Genomic DNA, 24,533 nt, shown 5'->3' with positions numbered 1-24,533 from the left:
AAATCTAACTATTTCCACTATTATCTATACCAAGAACCCAACTGTAGGGTACCTGAAATTCGTTTACTTACACATGCTTGGAATATTTAAAAAAATATAAGAGAGCTTATGTCCTTGGCAATATCCTTTTGCCTTAATTCTTGTCATCGTAAGTTTGATGTGGCTGAGTTGCTGGCCCGCAAATCGTTTGACAAAGTTTCTGTGGCCAAAACTGGATTCAATCAAAGGAAGCTCGGGAATGTGCGGCTTGTGGCATGGTTGTATCAATCATATAGGGTCTGAATCTGTCAGTTGGGCAATCAGGATAATTGGCAACTTTCGAAGGACACGGCGCAATCGCTGTTTAATAGTTGGTTTCCTCTGAAAAAACCTTCTTTCGGGATTTCTCCCTTTCGCAGCCCTTTATCCCTCTTCTTTTCTGAGCCTGAAATCATAAAATTAAATATGCATATTAGGCGGAGTTGAAGGAATTCCGCTTTTATTTTCTTTTTTTTCTGACGAGGGAAGCTCTGCAATTGACTTAATATCCTTTGGGCAAACAATCAAAACAAGGCAAGAAATGATGTTGGACTGAAAATGGTTGCTGAGAGGGCGGAAAATGTGGAAAAAAGAGGCGGTAAATCCGCAAAAGGAAAACGCGGAAAATCGCACCCAGTCGCAGAATGGTCGATTTGCAACGCTTTGTTGCACGCATCCATTGAAATTGTTTCCGCTTCTTTTCCACAATTGTTTTTTCTTACGATTTTATGTTCGTCCTTTGTCCCTCGTCCTTGCTCCTTGGGCTCCCTGCTCTCCATTCGTCTTGCTGCTTGATTTGATGTGTGCAATTATGGCGTCATTTACATTCCTGCCTTCCAAATGGCCAATCCATGACACCTAGCCCCCGTTTTGGACCAAATCTCCATCCACAAATATCCTCAAGTCATTTTGGGTGCACTGAGAATAAACAGTGTCTTCTTTTTGAAAAATATAAGAAAATTGCGAAAATGGCTATACCTATCTAATATATAATCATTATTGGTGTTCTGCTTTTTCTGCATGTACGGACTTTTCGAACTATTGTTTCAATGCCACCACGCTAAGTATGCTACAGAATTTTCTTCAGCTTTCCTGGGACTTTGCCATTTGTTTTCCCGCTCTTAACTTCTTTGCCTTTTTAGAGGATGTGGTACCATAAATATGGAGGGTCTATATAGAGATGGATGATGCCAAATGATGAAAAGAATGGGAGTGCCAGCATTGTGCCAGCATTGTGCCGACCTTTATTGTTGTGAATTTACTCGGAAATAGTGGAGGGGTTACTAAAACAAAAGTTACCACGAAGGGTTACTCTACCCAGCCATTTCTTACCAATATTTTCGGCTAAAAACGACCGGTTTGCACACTTTTTTTTCGGGATTCCAGACTTGGCGAAGTTTTGCGAAGGTAAACAAGCCGCTAACTTGAACCGAAACAAGTGCAAAGTGAAAGTAAATATGAAAGACAAACAGAAGCCAAAAAATAAATATACGTGCAGGGGAAATCAAGGTAAATATGTATGTATGTATTCTTTCAAAGGCTCAATGCCGAAACTTGAGAACTTTACAACTTGAGGCACAAGATGTAAAGAAATTGAGCTGCTTTCGAGCCAAGATGGGCGGTCAATTAAAATCAAAATGAAGCCAAATCGAAGTGAAGATGTCGAAAAAATAAATGAATGATGTGAAGGAATCAAATTTCGCCAGAGGAAATTCTCTAACAAATTGAGAAGCAGGCGGAAATTGAATTAAATGCATTCCCAAGAAGTAAATGAGATTAAAAACTAAAAATCAAATGGGAATTTGTAATCAGTTTTAAATTCATATAGTTTCGCATAAAATATAATTGGATGAGATGAAAATATGCAATGCAATCAATTTATTTAGTAAATAATAAACATTGCAAATTCAATTAAAGCTGTACTGAGAGGAAAATCACCATAATATCAATTGCATAGAACTACAAATATTTCAATAAATTCAAATTATATTACAGCTTATTACAAAATTAATTGAACAAACAAGCGAATGAATGCCCAATTATTCATATACAACAAATGTGTGTTCTTATTGAAATAATCAAAACACAATGTAAAGCAATTAAAAAAGCATGCAAATATGAAAAATGAAATTCCACATAATTAAATAAGAAATAAAATGATAAAGTGCAAATTGGCATAAATATACTGCATAATACATCTAAAGCGAACTTCAAAAGCTGTGCAAATCAGTGTAGATGGAATATCAAGTGATACTGAAGCGGAAATTAGGGGGAAATTAAGTGAAAGTGAGGCGGGCATAAATCAAGCCGCAAAGTGAAGGGCGGGTGAACGGGAAAACCCTCTTGAAACTTCATTTTTTCATTGACGTTTCTCCGAGTTTCCCATTTTTTTCTTTTTGTTGCTTAATTTTCTCGTTTGGCGGCGGCGGTAGCGGTGTCTTTTGCTGGCTTTTTAATTGCCACTTACGCGTTCTGGCTTAGACCAAAAGCCCCGACAAAAGCCCTTGATGCTGGGTCCTGAGTCCTGCGTCCTGTTTCTCCGCCTAATTTATATATATATTTTTTTTGTGCCCTTTGCCAAACGCTTTTTATCCTTTTGTCATTTGGGTTGGGCGAAGTAAAAGCGGCAGGCGACATAAATTAAACTCAACTAATTGCGTATACGCCGCGTGTGCCTTAAGTGGGCTTTACCAAGGACAGCGGCAAGGACATCGCTTTCGGGGCTTAGTAGTCCATGTTAATCCTGCAGCAACACTTGCTTTTTATTATTCCGAAATTTTCGCGTATCCTTTGGGGGATTTGCGGCCATGATTTAGTAGTGTGCAGTGTCATTAAAATTTAATTAAATGCCCCGAAAACGCACACGAGTGGAGCAATGCTGACATCGAAATGGGAATAGAGGAACAGGAACAGGACTTCGATGACGCCACATAGCCAGCATAGCCGCGTCCTTATCATTATTACCATTCCTCGGCAGCCGCATTATTACTATCATTATCATCAATGCCAACATATCCGCCTGAGCGCAGCGACATCAAATGAAATTTGTTTTGTCGCCGAGCTTGTAATAATTTATAACACGATGAACTTGTCGTCCTCTCCACGGTTGTGTCCTGCACACACACACACTCACACACACACAGCAGCAAACACCCGCAGACAGTCACGCATATATGCAAATGAACTGTGTGCTACCTTATATATGTATAGTACTATCCGTACATGACGTACCGAGATAGGCTGCGGGAAATTTGTAGTCCTTTGTATGTTTATAATTTCTGCAAGCTCGGAATTTATTACAAATTTTTGGGTCTGAAAAATGCAAAATTATGTTTAGTATAGCGAACAAAGTGCATCCCCAATGTGGTATTTTTAAATGAGTTTCGGAAAATTCTACTAATGCCTGCTTTACAGCAGAAAAAAATGATGTTGTGGCACACAGTTTCTGAACTGAAATTAAACTACACTCGCCTGGTTTTATTTCTCAGACACTTTTCCCATTTTGCAACATCTCAATCTCAATCTGAATCTGACTTGAACGTCTTGCTTTCAATTAGGCAACTAACCAAGTCATGTTTATACTTATAGTATACCCTAGATAAATTGCCCGGCGCCCAGTAGAGGAAAAAAGCCGTCACATCGTCATCATCATGATTGTCATCGTCATCAGCGAAGCATGATAATGATAACAATAACAAACAAGCGCAGCGGCAACTCTGGCCCGAAAAGTGGGGTTTCTTGGGAGGCCACTGAATGCTGTGTTGGCCCCTGTGGGTGGTGCTGGGTGGGTGGTGTGATATAAAGATTGTTGCCATATTGCTATCATATGCACACAATCAGCGTCAACGTCAACGGGATGCGAAATGAGTGAAAAAAAGACAGGGAAGCGAAAGGAAAGGAAAAAGCGGGACTGAGGGTCTGAGGTCAAAGGGCAGCTGCCGGGTGGGTGGGTAATGTATGCAAAAGGCTCAAAGAACCTACTAACAACCACCCAACCACCCATCAACCTGCTAGAAATCCGCCTCGAAGTGAAGGAAGTGAAACCATTCGACAGGATGAGTCGAGGATGAGGCGGAGATTGCTCGTCGTTCGCCTACGTTGCCGCCGACCAAATTGCAGATAAAGTATAAATAAATTTAAATAAATAGCGTAAAATCAAATTTCCTAGAACAAAATGCACGAGGGTATCCTCAAGTGGCGCTAAAATTTCCATGTGCTTCAGAAGAAGGCAAATGGAAATGGTGGCCAAAAGGAATTGACTGGCAATATAATCATTAGTAAGAGAGTGAGCTGAATGGAAAACGAGTGTGTTTAAAATTTACGCATAAAGTGTGTTTTCTATAAAAACTGTTAGCTAAAAGGTTATTTAACCAATACTAATTTAGCCAACAATGTTTTGAATTTAAATATTGTTCTTGCACTCGAAATGCTAACAAAGGCAATTTCCAGTTCTGTTTGCTCCTGTGACACACGTTTTACCACACATTTTAGCGCGGTCCGTAACCGCGACCTTGACTGTCGGTCTACCACCACCCACCACAACCACCCACCTCCCACCACTTCTGTCCAACATTTGCCTATAATTGCATATTAGTTTTCATTTGTTGATTTGGTTTTGGCTGCACGTGAAACTAGGTTTTACTACTGATTTTCGGTTTCGGTTTAGATATTGATATTGGTTTGGTTCTCGGTTTATGGTATTGATTTGGTTCTATATATGTACATATATAGTCCATAAGCTAATGGTCAAAGCCTTGTCATCCGATCAATGAGGGTTAATAGTCTGGCTACCAAGTGGGGGTCAGAGTTCATTCGGAAAAAGGTTCGCAGAACTTGAGCCACACACTATATTCATTAAACAAATTAATATTACTTAAATATGCATTTCTTTGAATAAAATGGGACATATATTTAACATTCTTTTGTATATTTCTCAAATATTTCGAGGGTTTCTGATTTGTACGACTGAAAATACTTTGCACTCTCATATTTTAATGCCAACTCTTTGGATGCTTTTGGTCAGCAAGTCAGGGAGCGTTGGCCAAATTGAAGCATTAACATTTGGATTGTACGGAATTTTGTTTTATGTCGTATTTCTCCCATTTCGCACCCATCCATTTCAATTTCTTCATGTCTCGGCCATTCTGAATTATCTTTTTTTTTTGGCTTGCCAGTTCGTTCAACTTGGCGACGACAGCGCCACAAATATTTCATTGGGGCATTTGCATTTTTTTGGGGGCATTGTTAAGGGTTCATTCTTAAGTCCCTTCCTTCCAACTCCCAGCCACATTAATTTCCCGGAAAGGCGACCACTCTAAGTGCGATTGGGGAAAGTGCATACATAGCTGGGAAATCGAAATCAAGAGAGGAATCATTATTCATCCGCCGCCAATCTGCAGCGTGTCAAATTGGCTGGCTAAAGATGAAAGTGTGCTGCCAAAAAGTAGAAAAAATAATTATATATCACGGCTGGCAAAAGTACACAAATATTACGTACACCGAAAGAAACTTTTTTTACTAAAAAAATCTAAGGAAAAATTCTAATTTGTTTAAATGTGCTTCCATTTGTTGTTCTCAGTGGAACCGAGAAGCAAATAAGCAAGAAAATCGGACAAGGCCTCGAAGAGCTTCCCTTGGCACCAGCGCTTTTCCCGCCCCCGCCCCTCACAATTTTCCCGCCCCCTTCGCCTCAAGTACTTGCACATTTTTCATTTCTGTCTGCCTTTTGTCTGTTTTTGCTGCACCTCTTTTTTTTTTGCTTATTTTGGTAGGGGGGCTTTTGTTATGTGTTAGTTGGCAACTGATTAATTAACCCCCCCCCCCCCCCATCGCTGTGCCACGCCCCTTCTGACCCTGTCCCCGATTTCGATTCGGATCGAGTGTGCGTTATGAGTTCGCGTTACGTTCACTTTTCTTGCAACAATTTAATTCGCTAAAAGAAAACTGGGAAAAACGCGCGGCGTTGAAAACTATGCCGCCTCTAATTGGCATGGGGAAAAGTGAAAAACCGAAAATCGGAAAATATGCTAAGCGGCAAAATGTTTGCGGTGGCAATCGAAGCACGTTTGCCATTAAAATTTCACTTTTTCAGATTTAACCTGTTGGTCTTTCGTTGGCCAAATGAATAATTCATGCCACTTGCCGCACTAAATGGAGGATTTTCTTTGGTCTCGCCTAAAGTATTTCGATTTATCACTGTTTGTACGGTAACACAATAAACACTTAACTAATAAATATGAATAAACGAATAAATAATAAAGTGGGCTGCATTTTTCAGTTTGATTTTCAATACGAATTTTATTCTGGACTTTTTAGGGCTTACGAGCTATCACAATATTGGCTATACAAATGACTTTATCTTATAATTTTTCGCCTTGTCTCAAACCTTCACCAATCGCTCGCGGCGCTGGGCAAAGTGGAATCCGCCATAGTAATCCTCCAGATCGCGCAGATCCCGCTGGAACTGGGCGTCCAGCTTGGCCTGTTCGGCCTTTTGGCGGGCGGATGGGCGTCGCACAGGGGCGTGGCTGCGCAGACTCAGGCGACGGCGGACTTTCTGCCCACCGACCATGTCGTAGAGCGGAGACTCCGGCGAACTGGAGTCCACCACCATCAGACACCTCTTGGGATCCGTGTGGGAGGGAAAGCCGCGTGGTGTGGTCTGTCCGGCCATGGCCTCGCTGATGTCATGGAGACGCGGCTGCTTTTGGGCCAGGTGCTCGAAACTGCACTTCCATTGGGCGTAGCGGCGATCGGCTGTGTTGGATGAGGACTTCTTGGTGGGCGTCAGCAGGGTGCCGCAGGATCCGAAGGACGAGCAGCGGGGCATGGGGCGCAGGAGTTGCTTGGAGCGCTTGCTCAGTCGCTTTTGTTTCCTGGCCGAGATGCTCAGCTTGCGGACGACGAGTCTCTGGATTTTGCTTATAAAGCCAGGCAGGGGAGTGCAGAAGATGCCAGGATTTGCTGGACTGGTCGAGTCCTCGACGCTCTTTACCTTCTCAGCGGAATGTGTGCTGCCCATCTTGAGTTTTCTTGAGAATGGTATGGTCACAAGTTCGTAATATATTAATATATATATTATATTGTTCTCGAGAACGATGTTAGCGGTGTAACTGTTGTTGGACAACTGATGCTGATTGCCACCGAGCGGCGGGAATATATACCGAAAATCTGAAAGGATCAGGTACCTGGTCGCCACCCTAATAGGGATCAGGTCTTATTCGCTACCCGCGCGACCTTCATAAAATCCTAACCCCTAGCCCTGACCATAATCACCTTGTTTTGCATAGTTTTATGAGGCAACATTTGGCCACGATTTCGGGGTTTTGCAAGAGTCGCGATTCCATTTTATTGCCCCTGCAATCCTTGCACGTGCAAGGGAGCTTGGGTTGCGATGGGTTAACTTGAGGGTCGCCATGCGGATGAGGCTGGTCGAGCAGGCAACGGGCATTTAATGGCCTGTCATTTGCTGTCGCCTGCTGCTCGCTGGCCAGGATATCCAACATCCTCGAGACATAATTGCCCGCCGTTAGGAGCTGGTTAGTGGGCGGCTGCAGTTCTGGTTGGGGCGAGGTGGCCATGGAGTGGCAATGGAGGTGAAGATGGAGGCGGTGTAGTGGTACAGCCACTTAAGACTTGGCTGTCATCGCAGGAGGAAATTCTTAATGAATTGCAGCAAAGCCATAAAGGGAGCAAAGTGCACAGAGAAAAATAACGGGGGCAGTTTATAATACAACTAGCCACAAAGTGTGAGCAATTTAAAATTGTAAAGGAACAATAGTTCCTATAAATGTGGTTACAACATTGAGAGCTACCCTATGATTTCTCGCTGTGCACTTGGATGTGGGGCGTGGCAGAGGGGCGGAAGCATAGGTGATGGCAAGGGGTCGAGGTTCGAGGTCCATGGTTAAGCATCCCAGCAGAATGCTCGCTTTGTGTGTCAATCAGCCTTTGCATGTCAGCAATGCCTTCATCAATTCTCCCTCTGTCCATGTGTGTGTGAATGAGTGTGTGTGTGTGTGCCTGGGTTTGCTGGTGTGGGTGATATATATGTGTGCGTATAAGTAATTGCGTGGGCGAGGACATAAGCGGCTTTGCCTTCATTATAAGTGGACATATGTACCGCGGGCTGTGCAGTAAGCCAGTCGAAGAAAATAATTAAGCCCAATTATAATGCACAGCTACACTGTAAGAAAAAATATATATAACAAGGACATATATATATATATAGAACAAGGGTACCTCCTAATATTTTCTTGCTGTGCATAAAATCGCCTTTGTTACCCCGTCGTCCACTCGTATTTCCCATTAATTAGGTTTATTGGGGAAACCCCCTGTTGGCCCTGAATTCCCACTCAGCTTCCACTTATTTTGCAGCATCGATGCAACCTCTAATTGTATTAAAATTGAAACACAAAATACCTTTCTTGTTCGCTGTTTTCCTCTGGAAAATACGAGGCCAAAGGACGAAGGTCATTGTTGGGGGAATGGAAAATGCGGCTTGTGGCCAGTAGTGTCTATTTTCCGCTTTTCGGAGGAACAAAGAGCGATGCAAACGAAAAACTGAAAATTCATTTGAAAACACCCGGCAATAGTGTAAAAAGAGGGAAAAATAAACGAAGTTGGGTATACTCTTCCTTCATATTTACAACTTCAATATATTTTAAAAGCGTTCAAAGTGGTCCTTGCCCAAATTGGTTTTAGTTAAATAATATTTAGGATTGTGAAGTAAAGCAGAGCATATGCAAGCTGATAAACTCAATTCCCTGTGCGCCAAAAGGACGCAGAGAGCATTTCATTGTCAACTGCAGTTGAAATGGAAATCTATGGTGGTCAGGTGGACTGAAATTTGCGGCTTCTGGTGTTCCAAGTGCCCCCGACTGGATTCACCTTTAAACGCAATTCCAGAGGAGCATTCGATTCCTCTGGGGTTACAGAGAATTCCATTTAGTTGCAGTCATTTGTTAGGTGTCAAATAAAAATAGGAAACAAATTACAACTGCAGCACATATGTAAATTTCTTTATTTGCCAGCAAGGATACGTATATTTTTGAGTAACTGCCATCACATCCCGTTTAATTGAACATTTTGCGGCTGGCAATTAATTAATGTCCCCCCGCAAATTACACATTTTTAAATATATTATTGATTCGCCATTTTCGGTGTCAATGTCAAAGGCCAGTAGTGACAAATTGAATTTGCATATTGCAATAAAACGCGCTATCAGAGTTATGGATTTGGATTTTCCATGGCTCACGCAATTCAATTCATTTCAATTCCTACCTGGCTGCATTTGGAAATGGCTTTTACGATCTGACCAACACGTTTTGCAAACCATAAAAAAATGGCAGCGAACAATATGAGTAAATGGAAAAAATGGCATAAAAATCGCTTTTTCTATTTAACCCCTTCAAGGGCATAAAAATGCATCTGGGAATATCTCCCTAACCCTTTTTTTATTTTCCAGTGTGTATTCCCCGTATGCAAATCAAGCGTTTTCCCTTTTTCCACTGCACATTCCTAAGGACAAAAGCGGTGTGTCCTGCAAAACATTTTCCTGTGTGTCACGCGCTGAGGTGTCATCGAATTCCCCGAGGATAGGAAAGAATTACGTTTACAGAGGGTTGGGCCAAATGGAAAATGGCAATAAAGGCTGGCCCCCAAGCTGACAAAGCGAATTTGGCCAAAGTTTTGTATTCGAAATTGAGATAAAAGAGCGCGAACCAAAGTTCAACTTTCTCCAGGCGGAGGTGTACAACTTTTTGCTTCTTTATCTATTTCTATATTGATAAATATTAAAAATTAAACCTAGTAATATAAATTGGCCTATACTGCATAAGAATTCATTCAAATTAGTTGTCTTTAACCCTTTAGTGGTCAATTTTCTTATTCAAATCTAAGCTCCCCATTTGGCCACAAAATCAATCTTATTCGATCATCCCCGACCTTGGGTAGATTACAAAGTTTACACATGGCAAGTGTAAGCCAAAGTTAATAACACTTATATACTCAATAACACACCACACACACAACCAGTTATCTTGGTCGCCTGTAATTTGGTGGGCCACAGAAAATACATTTGGAATGACCACAAATCTCAGCCGAGCGAAACGCGGAAGAGCAAAACAAAAGTGTATGGAGTCAAAAGGATAAGGGCAAGGACATGATGCGTGAGGGTTAAGGACAAATCAGGCATCAATAGCAATCAATCAATTTGCGGGCCAACAAACAAATTGACCAAAAACCGAAAAAAAGATTCCGAGCCAAACAAACACAGTCACTGACAAAAGTTAACAGCATCTAATGTGATTTTGACACACTCCCCACATGAAAATGGCTGAGGACACTGTTTTGACATTCTTTTGTTTACAATTTCTGCGTTGGCCCCCAATTTTCCACCCAAGATCATCAGTTATTACAGCACATGATACCCTGTAGTTAAGCGAGAAGTTTTAGTACTTAAACAAATTCGTTTAATGTATGATGAGGTTATGGTTTTCCAAATTGACACCGTGGAATTGTGTTTTTGGTTGCACTATTGAATCATTTTTGCCATACTGATAAGCGAGATGCTATCAATCTTAATGGGTAGCTTGGTGGTTGGCCAAATTGTAAACATAATTGAGTTTGTTTAAGCACCAAACGAGAAATGTGTTTTTTGTTTGTTTTACTTGGCTTTCAATTTCGATGGTGGCAACCCCGCTGCCAGCTCCAATCAAGGGAACTATCCATCAGTGAACGATGGCCATGTCCATTCCCCCAATTCCCCAATCCCCCAATTCTCCACTCGGAGTTTTGATGCTGGCTGGCATTGGCACGCATCAAATTCCCTGCTCCTTTTTCCCAGACCTCCACCGATTCTCTTTTCCACAACATACACACACACATGGGGGAAAATCAATAAAAAAAGGAAAATCTTGATTTCATTGGTCGAATTTTGACTTACTCTTTTGATGCGCTTATAATTAATGTCCTGCATTTTTGTTGCCGCTTAAAAGTAGGCAATGAAATTGTGCATGTCCCTTACCTCAACATGACACTTTAATTTTTATGTTGCATACTTTTGGGTGTCCAAACAATATCCTTGAATCCTTGAGATACTGTAGACGAATGGTTTTTAAATAAGATACATGTGCGTATATTACAATTTTTGTGGAAACCCACCAAAGTTATCAAAAAATCAGAATATCAAAGGTTCTGCCCATTTTGCGCACTATTAAATCCCTCTTGTATCAAAATTTATATACCCTGTGATAAAGTGTATAGGGTGAGCCTAAAAACCGGGTATCTGAATGTGACATTCTCACCGAGTTGAACGGTCCATAAATTCATCAGCGTCTCTAAATGGCTTAAATGTGGCTTAGATGGCCACAGCTGTTTGGTGGCTAGCTAGCTAGCTGGCTGGCTGGCATTAAAACCGCAAGATGTCCTAATCCCGCCGATGGATTTACAAGGACTTAACCACGCCCACCGCCCACTCTCCAACTCCCCCTCCTCCACGGAATCTTTAATCTGGCCACTTGATCCCTACGCACACACACACACACATTCGTACATAAGACGAACACCGAAGACCAAAGATTTTTAGGTATGGCTGGGCAGCATCATATCCGCGCAGATCCGCGGTAATCTTCGGCCAGATTTCACACCGCAGAGCACGCGACTTGCACGGAGGGTGGGGTTAGAGGGCCGCCGATTAGGCAAATCTTCAGAGGATTTCAATTCCATGGATTCAATAGATTCAATGGACCAAGCAGACTAGTAACACGCAACGCGAGCAATCCTCTATTGTGGCCAGATTGTAATTAGAGCGGATTGCCAATTCTCGGCGGCTTACCTAAAAGGGCCTTAAGATCACAAATCTGGGCCATCGGATCGGGCAGCATTGTATACTGTATGTGTCCTTCCACAGGACCAACCACTTCAGTTTGCTCCTGTTCAGCCTCGCGCCTTTTGTTTTTCCGGACCACTTTGCTTTGTCCGCCACTCGAGGCTCAAGTGCCGCGTTGGAGTCAGCCAAACACTTGCGGCTGTCAAACGGCAGCAAAGTCCCTTGGCTTCCTCCGCACCTCGACCACATCCATAGCCGCTTCCTTGTCCCAGGACACACGGTAAGCAAAATGGTTGAAATCCCTAGATTTCCACTGATAAGCTTCAAAATGTGTGACGAACTTCCTTTATATTCGACTATAGAGATTCAATTAAAGATCTGGGTATAAAAATGTAGCCTTTTAGTTAACAAAATAGTTTTCAACAATAGACTTAATATAAAACTCCCATATGACCCATTGAAGTCCTAGCACAAAGTTTTGCTGGGAAAACTTTGTGTACCAATATTGACGTGTTTTCTTTCTGTGCCCGTCTAGTGGCTCTTAAATTATGTATACGCCTGGTCCGGCCCTGAATAGTTTGAATTAACCCGGATATTTTGCTCGTCCTGCCCCACGTGCAGGCATGCTAACAGTTTGACACTTTAAAGTTTTTGCCCCAGGAGTTGGAGAAAGTTCATGGGGAATCGTCAGGAATTGTGCCAGTTTCCAGGGTCAATGTCAGATTGAATATTTCATGGACTTGGGCAAGACAAAGGTTAAGTCACAATGGGTCCGATTTAATGGGTGGAAAAAGGTGTGCGGAAGTGACTGCCAAATGGTGGCGCAGAATAGGATTTAGCCATTTCATATTTCAGTTTAACATAATCATTATCATTTGTTGAGGGATTCTTATTTATACATATTTTCATATTTATGATGGTCTCTCTCTGCTGAGAATTCATAGCTTGGCAAGAATATAATAAATTATTTCAATTTTCCACACTATAGAACGCAGCTCTCATCTTTATTTGATTTCTTTGCAGTTTCCTCGCGCATAAATTCCCTATAAAATAGCGCCATTTACTATTTATTATTCCGCCAGATGGGCGGAGCGAAAGAGATGGGCAAAGGAAGAGGCCCTGGGGCAAGGTCCTGTTTTTTGACTTCACTTGTTCTTTATGGCAGCCAGCAGGCCAAGGGGAAAAACTTAATAATTCTACATCATTTTTATGTGCAACTCATGAAAGTCAGGCGGCGCATAAGTTGCTGCATTAAATAAAGAAAATTCTGACACTTGAACAGGGCTTTAATTTCGACCCTGCAGAGCTTTCCCCATTTTCCCACATATGTGTGCTGTTCGTGGTGAAAAGTTTTGGAGTCAGTGAAAAAGTGTTGCAATAATCAACGTGGCACTTATTGGCCCACCCTTTTCACCTTGCAATTAGGTGCAACACCAATCAGTATACTCCTCTCATTCCCCTGCCGTATACCCCTCTCTGTCGCCGCGTAAAATTATTTAGTGCCTGGTGCTCGAAGTCATTGATTGATTGAATGATTGACTGATTGCTGCAACAATTGAGAGTCCGCACCAATTATGGCAACTCACCGATGCGAACCCAACTACTTGGGTAACGCAGCAGTCTGTCTCTCTCGCCCGCCACTTTACACATTGCTGCCATCTCTTTCCATTGTCAAGGATCCAAAGGAGCCGGGAAAATTTCAGGAAAATGCGAGGACCTCAGGTGCGGCGGGAGCAGGGAGCAGGGAGCAGGGGAAGAAACTTAAGTGGGCACCCAGACACTTGACAAGCCACTAAAATCGATACTGCCAACCGATACCCTGTAAACAGGGCAGGGTAGTTGGATTTCCAACATGTGATTGGGTAAAAAAGAGGCCAGAGCTGCCAATTTAGCTCTGTAATTACGAGAAAATTCAATTAAAATACATTTCGCTATAGTTTGCATTTATAAATGATTGCATAACTGCTACAATAAAATATGCAAACAGTCAAATATTCCCAAAGCCGCATTTCGTAATCCATATTTGCCTATCTCTGGCTTCGTTTTATAATTTTCCATTTCAATTTAGATTGGCTTTGGCTGGGCTGCACTAATTAATGCACATTTATCCGCGTAATTACGCGCAGCATGCTCCTAATTCTTTCCATCGATTTGAATATGAAATGAGCCCCAAAACTCCGGCTTTTTGCCATTCTGGGGACAGCCTCCTCTGCGGTTTGTGGTGGCTATTAAATTTCTAATCATCAAAGCCCAATTAAAACATTTTGTGGCCAGGAATCAGTTAATGGGCTGGGATGGAAAAGTTGTGCAAACACAAGACTTGGGCAAGGGAAATATTTCTTTTTCATGATCAAAGTATCAGTAATTATACCAGTATCAAGAAATTTATCCTGATTTTTTGTATTAAAAAATATGATTGTTTTATCCATTACTTTGGTTATATAAGTTTGAATTTGGAAAGTCATACCTCGTTGAGTTCGTTGCTTAATTTCCTATCAAGTGGCATTCACAGCTAAAAATATAAAAATTTTACAATTTTTCGACTAAAAATCACGCCTTAAAAAATATTCAAAAAATCGTGAAAAAATATTTTTACCAAATGGGTTAAAAAGTGATATGGATCGTTAGGTTTGGTTGTTAGCTGCAACAAACGGTATATTTCTTGTCTGTGCGTCTTAATTTTGCGAAGTTACAGCTAAAAAACCAATAAAAAATCGCATAAATTTCGCACATTAATGCGTTCTGATTTTTGGTTATAGTATATCAGTATTATACTCACTACTTTGTTAATATAAGTCAGAATGTAGAATGTGATACCTTGCTAAATTAGTAGCTTACTTTCCTATCGAGTGGCGTACTCAGCTAAAAATCTTAAAAATTTACCATTTTTCGTTAAAGTTTCCTATTTGGGAAATTGCTGTAAAACTCAGAAATGCCGTGCGCCATGTAGCCAGCCAGCAGTTTAATTGGCCCCTGACCTTTGACCCGCGTCTAATTAGTATGATTGAAAAGTCAATAGCTTTGAGATTGTAAAATATATTTGCGAGTACAATTTGATTATCATACAATGTACACATCGTTGATTGTCCTTGGCCTTAAGTCTAGGTTGTATGATATACAGTAAAAAAAATAGGTAATTTTGTAAAATCGTATAGGCTCAATTGCCATTGCTGGGCAATGCAATCGTAGCGGATTTGTAATTATTAATTGTCCAACTGTTTGACAGCTGGCACACCTGTTGCCAGTCCTCGCCGGGGATTACATCTATGGGGTCCACCGATCGCCGAACCACTCCGAACCAGAGGGAGATGGTGCGATTGGATGGGTCTTCATGCCTCACGCCTTCATCACAGATCTGTGGATATGGTGTGCGTGTGCCCGGCTAGCAGTTGGTAGGTGGTGTACAGGGGCTCCTCCAGTGGTTCCTTCTCGAAATCCACCTTGAACCTCTTGGCCGCACTCTCCATCTCCTCCAGGTCGCTGAAGCCCGGAAAGCTGGTGGGGCAAAAGTGACCGGCAATGGCCTCCGGAATGTGGGTGACATTGTGCAGCATGTGCGCTGGCGTGGATTGCAGATAGTTTCGCCACTTCTGGTACGATGAGGGGGGCATCTGACCGTTATCCCTTCTTTGGCAAATCGGCGACGAGGTCTTGGGCATAATGCGCTGCGCCTGCTGCATCATGTGCATCTCCCACTCCAGATTGCCCACCATTTGATCGGATTGTGTGGAGTCACGGGAGGACGCACTCATGTCCTGCGTGCGCATAAGCGCTCCCTCCATCTCCTCGTCATTCTCCTGGCCCTTCCTCGGCGATGAATTGGCGCTGCTGCAAGTGTAGTAGCCGCAGGATTTGTCCAGTTGAGGCTGCTCTGCAAAATCATCGCAAATTGGCTGGCTGGAGCGGCTCCAGATGCTGCGGCTGGAGGATGAGGAGCTGCTGCTACCGCTGCTGCTGCCCACTCCGCTGCTGTTTCGACTGCTGTACAAACGCTTCTGGGAGCGACGTGCCGATCCGTCGGATGCCACATAGATGCTGCTGTTCAGGCTGCTCAGTTCCTTGAGCTTCAGATTGCTTGCACAACAACCCATGATTTCGGTACGTTTGATAGATGGTGTAGTAAACTCTGGTAAGATGTTACTCGCTTGACAATTCCTTGTCGACTGTTCTGCATGGCCATAAACCGGCGGGCTTATATAAGTCCAGCAGGTAGAGTTGCGGACCCCGGAGTTCCTGGAATCACCCGCACCGCATGTGGCTACCTGATTAGTTTTTCAGATATTTTCTGGCCTAATCCGCGAACGGGATTTCATGAAAATACGCGATGCTTTATGGCCCGGCAATTTGGTCAAAAACACGGCGAACGTGGAGAGTACCTGCGATCCTGCTCTAAATGACCTTGATTCGAGTACTTTCGATCTGGCCAACGAGTTAAGGTTGGGCTGTCGTAATTCTTTCTCATACTATCCTTTACCTTCTTATTTAAAATACTTTCCCGGCCATAACTCTTTTCGGTTTTATCAGCCTTTTTATTTGTGAAACTATGAGTTATGGCTGCGGATATATGGCCGATGTACCGATCATGGTCGGTCAGTCATTTTGGTCGGCGTCCTTGGGCCATTGTGTTGGCCAGATCCTTGGTCCTTGCCATGGCCAATTGTTGTGTAAACGCCGTGGCGCAGTCCTCGGAACGCCGTTGACGCCGGCCACAAGTCTCGAATCAGCGGGAAGGATCTTTGCCAACCGAATTGAAAACCAGAAAAGTCGTAATCTCGAATACCACGCAGCTGCACCGACTTCGATCTATTTCGAAAGAAAACTCCTCAATGGAACGGCTCTCCCATTCTTGGACTCAACGCATAACTCAAGGCCAAAAGAAATCGAATTTGGCATCTGGATGCAAGTGAAAATCGACATGGTCAAAATGGAGAATGAAAAGTGAAAATGTATATCGCACTTCAATGAAAAACGTTGGCGATGAATGACCATAGCAATTCGTTAAAACATTTTTATCTATACAAAGTTTTCAAGTTTTCTTTATTATTGCGTATCCTGTACTGCTTTTTACATGAATAACAAGGAATTCAGTTAACATGATTAGTACAGATAACTTTCCAAGGTTCTATGTTATAATAATCTAATTTAAAATTAAAGGCACATTTCTAGTTTTCTTATGTTTCGTGATCATTATGCAAATTTCAGCTGGGCGCTGCTCAACCCATCCTCATACCCGTTTGCCCTTAAGACCCCGAACACGTGGGATCTCAAACTAAGATACCCTATCTGAGAGCTCGTGCCCCTATGTTACATCCTTATGTCCTTACAACGGAATGCAACTGCAGTGGCACGTGATAATCGCTGCCTCCTTTGGGGTCCGTATACCCATGGTACTTTTCACAACCTCCGGGTTCTCCTTTTTTAGTTAACGGGAAACAAACTTGGCTTTTGTTTCTGACCAACTGAGCAACCGAACAACTGGCCAACCTCAGGCCTCATTTGACTATCGCACATTTGGTGTTTGCTGTTTTGGTTTCTTGTTGCATTTTCACACGCAATCGCTGAAATTCCCGCATTTTTCGGCTGGGAAAACGCTCGGCGGAATTTCCTTGCCTTTTCTCAATTTTCCTTGACGGAGTTTCCCGTACTCCGTCTGTTTGGCTTGCAATCGCACCGCTTGTTCAGCGAATTTGATCCGTATCCTGCATCGAAATATGCATTTCCATCCACAACCATATCCACATTCGCATCCGCACTAGTATCCGCACTAGTATCCGCACTAGCATCCGCACTTGGCAGTCACGTAATTCGGGCATTTGTTCACTGCACGTGACGGGTCTCCATTTTGGGAGGTCTCCATGTTCGATGCGAGAGCGGAAACGGAAGTCGAAGAGCTCCCAGTGACCCCAAGAATACAGTGTTAGAAAAAATGTGCACGAGAACAAAGGAGAGAATCTGGTGCACCAAAGAAATCGACTATATAATTTGGAAAAATGTACATAAAAAGACACTCTCTCTGCATTGTGTAACTTTTATTCACCAAATATAGCTACACTTTTGTCTCTGTGTGTGGCATGTGATTTGCCCTTAGCTTCGACTCAGTTGAGCTTGTGCAAATGGCATCTGTGGAGTTGCTGTGGGGCCAGGAAACAGCTTGAAGAGCAAGGAGTTGGTGAAGGATACATATCCCTCGATTGATACAGAGAAACTCGAAATGGGGAAAAGGCACGTATGGAGAAATGACCCTTGACAATTTAGCTAAGTAAGATACAAAAATAACTTACGACTTCCTCATTGCTTTTGCATGAGTCGTTTACTCAAGTGACAACTCCCATTTTTCGTGATGAATTTTCTATGGCCAAAGTATTTGCCTTTAAATTAAATTATAAAATAAGTTCCAAATGCTTTCTTTTGCAACCTCCTTGCGGCAATTATATGTGAAAGTCTTACAGAAAGTTGCATATTTCCAAATTGTAGAGTTGTTAAAAGTGAAAGTCTCTTGAATCACAATCGATTCCCGAGGACTTAACCCATCCAATAAAGTGCATCAATCGTGCATGCAGAGTGGACAGTTTATTTGCTTCAAAGGAGCAATCGTATCGAGGATGAGATTCCAAGCATTTGGACAAAATCGTAAGTTTGTTGCTGAAATCAAAGCAAAAGGGCCATGGCAATCCATGTCCCGTCGTCCACAGTCCCCTGCTCCATTGAAATCTAGTTCGACTGAATACAGTTGACTTGCCATTAAATGCGAACTGACTGGATGCACAGGATTCCGCACGAAGCCCCAAGGAAATGTCCACGAAATTGAAATGCCACTGGCACAAAGATTTCATAGGGGATAAACCGAACTAGGGTGAAAATGGGTGAAACTGTAGCAAAAATAAAATAAGATGGCACAGGACGAAAACGGATACAAGTTGAAGCTTAATCAAGTACTTTTCAATTTCTTACTTTTCCAATTGTTGGCCTTTTCCATTCAAATACTCATCTATTTATTGTTTTTCAACTTTATTGCCTATTTAATTTGCTGGGAAAGTGCTTCGAGGATCACTTCATTGTTTTCAGTTTAACTACATACCTGTTGCTACGGCTAAAAAGTAGACGTGCTATAAAATCCAACGTGGTCCCGATTTTTTCCGGCGTACTCAACGAAGTTGAATGCAAGTTTTGGCACAAGTGCAAGCCAAGTCTTGGAATCCGACTCGGATATTTTTTATTGAGCCAGCTGGACAGGGAGAAAAAACAGACAAGGATGTGGGCCAAGACAATGGCAAGGACATGACCGTTTCCAGGACTCTCGCGGTCGCAGGACATCTGTGATCAGGAGCATCAATGCAATTTCTGTCTATCATATTCTGTATTTTCCTTCTTTTTATCTTCTGGTGACAACAAACAAGCAAACGGCAAAGAAAAAACACAACAAATAATGAACGGTGGGAGGGAGGCAGGAAAATTGGGAGGGATGTGAGAATGTGAAAGTGGAAATGCGAATGGAGGCCGCATTTTGTTTACGAAACGCATTTTCCGTGTATCGCCGGCAACTCCTTGGCCATGGCCATAAACCGTACCGCGTGCTGAGGTCCAGATCGGGCAGGTAGATAGCACAAAGTAATAGATATACCATAGATACAGATATATAAACACGGGTCCGTCCACCTGAGGACGGACACTCGTACCTCGATGATGATGATGATTCGAGCAGCGCACTTGTTGATGCCGCGACAGGGTCAAGTTAAGTCGCGTACCAAAAAATCGCTGGGCGCTCGGAAAGGCCCACCGATGTGCCAACGTGTCCTGGATGGTATTTCCGCATCCTGTTTGGGAATTTCTCGACGCACTGAGCCGGGGGAAATACAGTGAAGACATTCGCTCACTGGACATCCATCGATCGATCCACATGTGTTCCGCAAATGGGCGAGGCTACTTAGGCTCTAAATTCGACAATCACCGATCACCTGATGCCATCCCAGCTGGATCCTGGATTTGCCCAGGATAATTTAGCCAAAAAGGACCAGGTGCTCGCGAGTCCTTGACCACGAGAAGTCGACAAGTTCAAGTCTTCCATGCAGGTGAATTCGGCAAACAAGCCGGCAAGAAGTACAGTTCAGCAAAAACTACAATTTACGTGGTTACAAATTGGAATCTTTACGATTTTAATAGGAATGGTATAGTTAATCATGAATTAAAACCCCTTTTAGAAACTCTTCAGCTGTATTAAACCACACTCAGCAAAAAGATATAGTGCGCTTTATGGGCTCGTAAATGATAGCCGAAAGATCCTCCACTAAAGCATCACTTAAGTACAGTTGTGCTCGAATGCCCAAATGCTTCTGTGACTAAGAGTGCCCCCAACAATTAGGCATTCCCCATTTATCTGCCACGCCCCCTTCTTTTAGACTCTCGTTTTACGAGGGCCACTTTACGTGCCCATGGCAGTTTTTTTTTGTTTTGGGTTTTGGCCAGCTTTAAAGTGATTTTGTTGGCAACCGGAAGAGAACACGCTAAGTACTCCATTTTACTCTGAAATAATGGCCAGTCCCTCTCTCAAATTTAGTTCTGCAATATTTCCTCATTGTGTTTTAGTGGAGTGCCCCATGTGGCATGCAACATATTTTAGTCAATTGTAAAGGCCACTAAAAAAAGTATTATAGTTGGCAAAAATGTGTTTTACAAAGTGATGAAGCCTAATGAAGTACTAATAGTTAGGAAAAGGACGATGTCATCGCATCTGCAGAAAACGCGTCCTGCTAGTTGCCCCATTCCTGGTGGCTTGTTCCCCATTGAGCTTGGAAAAAAGTCCCATGCGTCACAGTGAATTGAGGCGAATTCAGGTGAGTTTCTGGGATATTGGTAAGCGGCTTTGGTCGCTACACCTGCCACTCCCCCCGCCTCACCGTAACGCCCCATCAATTTCGAATTCTCGGGAACTCGGAAAATCGAAAAATCGGTAAAACGGAAAATCGGAATCAGGGTAACTTGCTACGTAGGGCAGACATCTTGTGCCGCCCGTAATCGTAGAAAATCAATAGCATTCCCCCATTGGTAATTGTGTTTGTATTATGACTGTCGTCCTGCGCCATCATACCCCTCGTTTTTCTCCGTGTATCCCTGCCATTGTGTCTGTCTGCGTTTTCTTATGAATTATTGAATGGCTTACGGAGTTTTTTCTCCGCTTGATGTTTATTTACATTTGTAATCCGGTTTTCTTCCGTTTTTGGTTGCGCCCCTTTTCTCAAAGTTTGTGGGAAAAACTTTGGCTGTCCGGGTTGCGTTTTTGCATCTAGAAAAGTCTACGAGCTGCTGCTGCGACCCATGTGAAGATTATGTATTACTGGGTACAGACGAGTTAAATTTGATTTTCTTTGAAATATTTATTATAAATTGCGTCTTTAGAAAGCCATGTTGAAATAATTAAACTCATTTTTCTGGCCGGCTTAAGTATATGCAAATAGTGTTTTCCTTTGTCTCGGACTATTCCATATTTAATTGGCTCCAGACACATTGCTCATCTCCCTGGCTGAAAGTAAAAACCCCACTGAGTGGTGAGTCACAAATTGCGCAAAATGCTTTTGTTAATTGCCGGCTGAGTACTTCTTTGTCCTTTTTCTCATCCTTGATCCTTGTCCCTTGGCTACTGATTATTAAAATTGCATTGCTCCGTTGTTGTTGTGGGTTGTTTGTTTACTCTAATGAGCATTTAATGGCCAATTCCAAACTGGTAAGGTGCCACACACACAAACACACAGGGGAAAAGCGAAAGAAAATCGAGAGAGAGCATCGGAAAAAGTGAGAGGAGAAATTCAGATTGGGCTTACCTGCAGCGATTTTCCCTTCCGGTTTTGCACTTCACCTTTTTCCCTAATTTGATTTTTATTACACTTTTCCCAGTTCATTTCAATGTCCGTTGCTTATTTTTTTTCCTCCTTTTTCTGTCGCTTTTCATTCATAAATTACGGGGAGATTCAGCAGATAGTAAGGTTGCTTTCCCTCGCTATCTTCGCCGGAAAATCCCCTCCCTGTGAAATTGCGTATAATTTGCGCATGTTAATTAGCTCATTTCGGGCATAGATTTGGGACCATCGTCGAACACATGTTATTAAGCAAATTAGGCAAATGAAGCAACTAAATAAATAGTTCATGGGTGGACCAGCACATGGCATCCAGGAGGGGTGGATGTTCCAAGGGGGCTGGCAGCTGGGCGCTTAGCGCTTTCAAGGTCATTTGCAATAACCATTGACACTGGCAAATAATCGGGAAACTGCTTATAGTCTTAAGAAGTTAATTCATATTTAATGCATTTTATGCAGCTTGCTAAAGGAAAGTTTATCTTCTTATAAACTAACTTTTAGGATACCTAATTGTTACTTATCAATTATATTTCATAGCCAAACTATGGGCTACATTTTCTTCAGTGTCATTAGCACTTTGACGAGGATTTCGAGTGGTGTTTGCGAGTCCCACCTGTTCGCCGGCCAAGTGATGGTCTCTGTGGTTGTTGCGGTCCTTGGTCGTATGGCTTTGGGCTGCTTCTGGCTTCCATTTTGAGCCCGGGCCCTTCTGGGCACATTTATCATTGGAAGACCCGAGAACACACGCATCAACGTCAAGGCCATTCGCTCCAACCCAATGTTCCAATGTGTTGTACGCCCAACTTGTAATGCACCAAATAACTACAGAAAGTTGGGTGCGTCTTGGGTGCGAGTGGAATGTGGATGCCCAGACCAGTGCAGTCATCCCAGCTCCTGACCACCCACATTTGCATGAGCTGTTGAGTGAGAAATGCAGTCGCAGCACTTTGGTCGAACTTTCACCGACGTCAGCGTCTGGAAAACTTTCCATCCTTGACACCACCCACACGAACGTAACTCCCGCTTCAGTCCTTTGGGCGCAATCATCTGGGGATAAGCATGGCCATATACGATCCTTTAAGTGCTCCACAATTGCATTATGGAGGGAATTTTGAAGTGCACGACTTGGCATAATTCCTTGGCCATCAAATCAGTTTGCAGAGTGTTTATTGCATTTTCTTGAAGACGGCGGGCGGTGGTGGGTGGTGTCCGCTTTTCCGAGCGTGGGATAATATTTTCAAAGTTGCCACTTGCCACAAACTCAAGTTGACTTTGGTATGCTTCTCGCTGGTCTCAAGTTTCTTCGTTGATTTTCTTTAAAGTTTGCGAATGGCGAAATCTGTGCAAATGCGAATACTTTAGGTGGCTGTTAAGGATAATTGAATTAAATATAAAAAGTTAGTCATTAACGGCATCATTTGCTTTCTAATTGCAGTTGTGCGTCTGGAGGTCTTCGCCGAAGAGGTAACCACAGCAGCCAGCCTTTCAGAAGGTGAGTTCCCCCCTGCAACGACCAGTTTCGAATCCGATTCAATAAATTGCCATTGAATCGCCGCAGAATGGGGCTCCGGCTGGCGGGGCACCAATTTCCTGGTGGAGGTCGAGCAAACCGCTCCCATTTCGCCGCCCTCCTCGTCCTCGGCGTCCTCGAATGGCAGCGAGGATTATTTGGGGGAGCTGGGGAGTCAGGAGGTGGACGATGGATTCACAACAGGTGCCACAACAGGAGCCTCCAATGCCACCACAGTGGAAACAGGTGGGTCTCACTCATTCCTCACTTTCTTCCTCATTAAATAACTTGATTGGACGAAAATCATTTTAACACATTAAAGTTTAAAGCGTACTCAACATACCATACCATCATATATGCAACGCAATAAAAAGTTGTAGTATTTGAACGGCATCATAAAAGTTTCAGCATTAAAAACCAATGCCGAACTTTAATTGGCTGAGTTGAAAAACTAGTTCGGTCTTACTGCCACGATTTTTGGCTATCAATAAATTTGGAAATATGTATCCTTACTGTCCATGTGCTATTGAATACTCTGTTGTTCCCCTGATTACATTAGGAAAATCCTAATTTTGGTAATAACCAATTCCAAATGAGCATAGATTAGGCCCGACTTAGAGGTGTTTCCATCCGCGGAATAATAATTTTCAAAGGATATGCGACACATGCAAGCGTGTATGCCGAGGATTTATATATTTTCCCCTCGCAAATATTGAATTTTCATGGCACTCGCGCAACTTCAAACACCTGGAAATAAATCCCCTTCGGTGGATTTAGCCTGACTAAAGTCGCCGATTCGGTTGCTTAATAAATCCCAATGCCAAATCCCATTTCTAGCACCAATCGCAGTCGCAATCCATTTGTTTATCGCGCAGATTTCACGTCGACGATAATTGAATTCGAGCCGCTGACTCTTGAGTTTGCAATCCGAACAAATTCATAATGTTTATGGCGAACGCGAGAAGCTGTCTGCTTACATTGAAAATGTACAAATAAACAATCCGCATGTGCTCGTTATTTTGCAGGACCCAAGATCATCGTGCGCACCGAGGAGGTACTGATTGTGGGCCTGGTCTTGGTCCTCTGGGTGGGCGCCATCATGCTCTTCTTCAACCGATGGGGCAAGATCCGGATGCTGGAGCCCTATCAGCCCAAGTTCCAGCAGCAGCATCGCAGCTCCTGTCCGCTGGTCGATTTGGATGCTGTAACCACGCACCAGGTGAGCGAGAATGATTTTCATAGTATTCTTTAATTTATTGATATGAATTAAGGCCTTAAGTTTACTTTAATATATCTTTAAAGCCTTAACTCTTACATATTGAATGCA

General features: G+C 42.8%; 3 protein-coding genes across 4 annotated transcripts in view; 1 reads left to right on the top strand and 2 right to left on the bottom strand.

Annotated features, from left to right (window-relative positions):
- Positions 1-24,533, top strand: part of LOC6618957 — a 36,627-nt gene that overhangs the window by 9,278 nt on the left and 2,816 nt on the right. For both annotated transcript variants that reach the window (XM_032725721.1, XM_032725720.1), the window contains exons 2-4: positions 23,132-23,188; positions 23,255-23,452; positions 24,232-24,425. In XM_032725721.1, coding sequence (XP_032581612.1) covers positions 23,132-23,188; positions 23,255-23,452; positions 24,232-24,425 — 449 coding nt within the window. The remainder of the gene's footprint in view (positions 1-23,131; positions 23,189-23,254; positions 23,453-24,231; positions 24,426-24,533) is intronic.
- On the bottom strand, positions 6,398-7,039 carry LOC6618959 (protein nullo). Its single transcript, XM_002043168.1, has one exon. It carries the CDS (start codon positions 7,037-7,039, stop codon positions 6,398-6,400), a length of 642 nt encoding a protein of 213 aa, XP_002043204.1.
- On the bottom strand, positions 15,175-16,004 carry LOC6618958. Its single transcript, XM_002043167.2, has one exon. The coding sequence runs from the start codon at positions 15,937-15,939 to the stop codon at positions 15,196-15,198; it is 744 nt and encodes a 247-aa protein (XP_002043203.1). The 5' UTR covers positions 15,940-16,004; the 3' UTR covers positions 15,175-15,195.

This window comes from Drosophila sechellia, chromosome X, assembly GCF_004382195.2.
Source record: "Drosophila sechellia strain sech25 chromosome X, ASM438219v1, whole genome shotgun sequence".
NCBI classification, from domain to species: Eukaryota; Metazoa; Arthropoda; class Insecta; order Diptera; family Drosophilidae; genus Drosophila; species Drosophila sechellia.
The sequence above is the reverse complement of the archived record's forward strand: the minus strand, read 5'-3'. Positions and strand labels throughout refer to the sequence as shown.

What these genes read in the sequence shown, in the direction of transcription:
- LOC6618959 (XM_002043168.1), bottom strand. Translation starts at nt 7,039, where the DNA reads ATGGGCAGCACACATTCCGCTGAGAAGGTAAAGAGCGTCGAGGACTCG.
- LOC6618958 (XM_002043167.2), bottom strand. Translation starts at nt 15,939, where the DNA reads ATGGGTTGTTGTGCAAGCAATCTGAAGCTCAAGGAACTGAGCAGCCTG.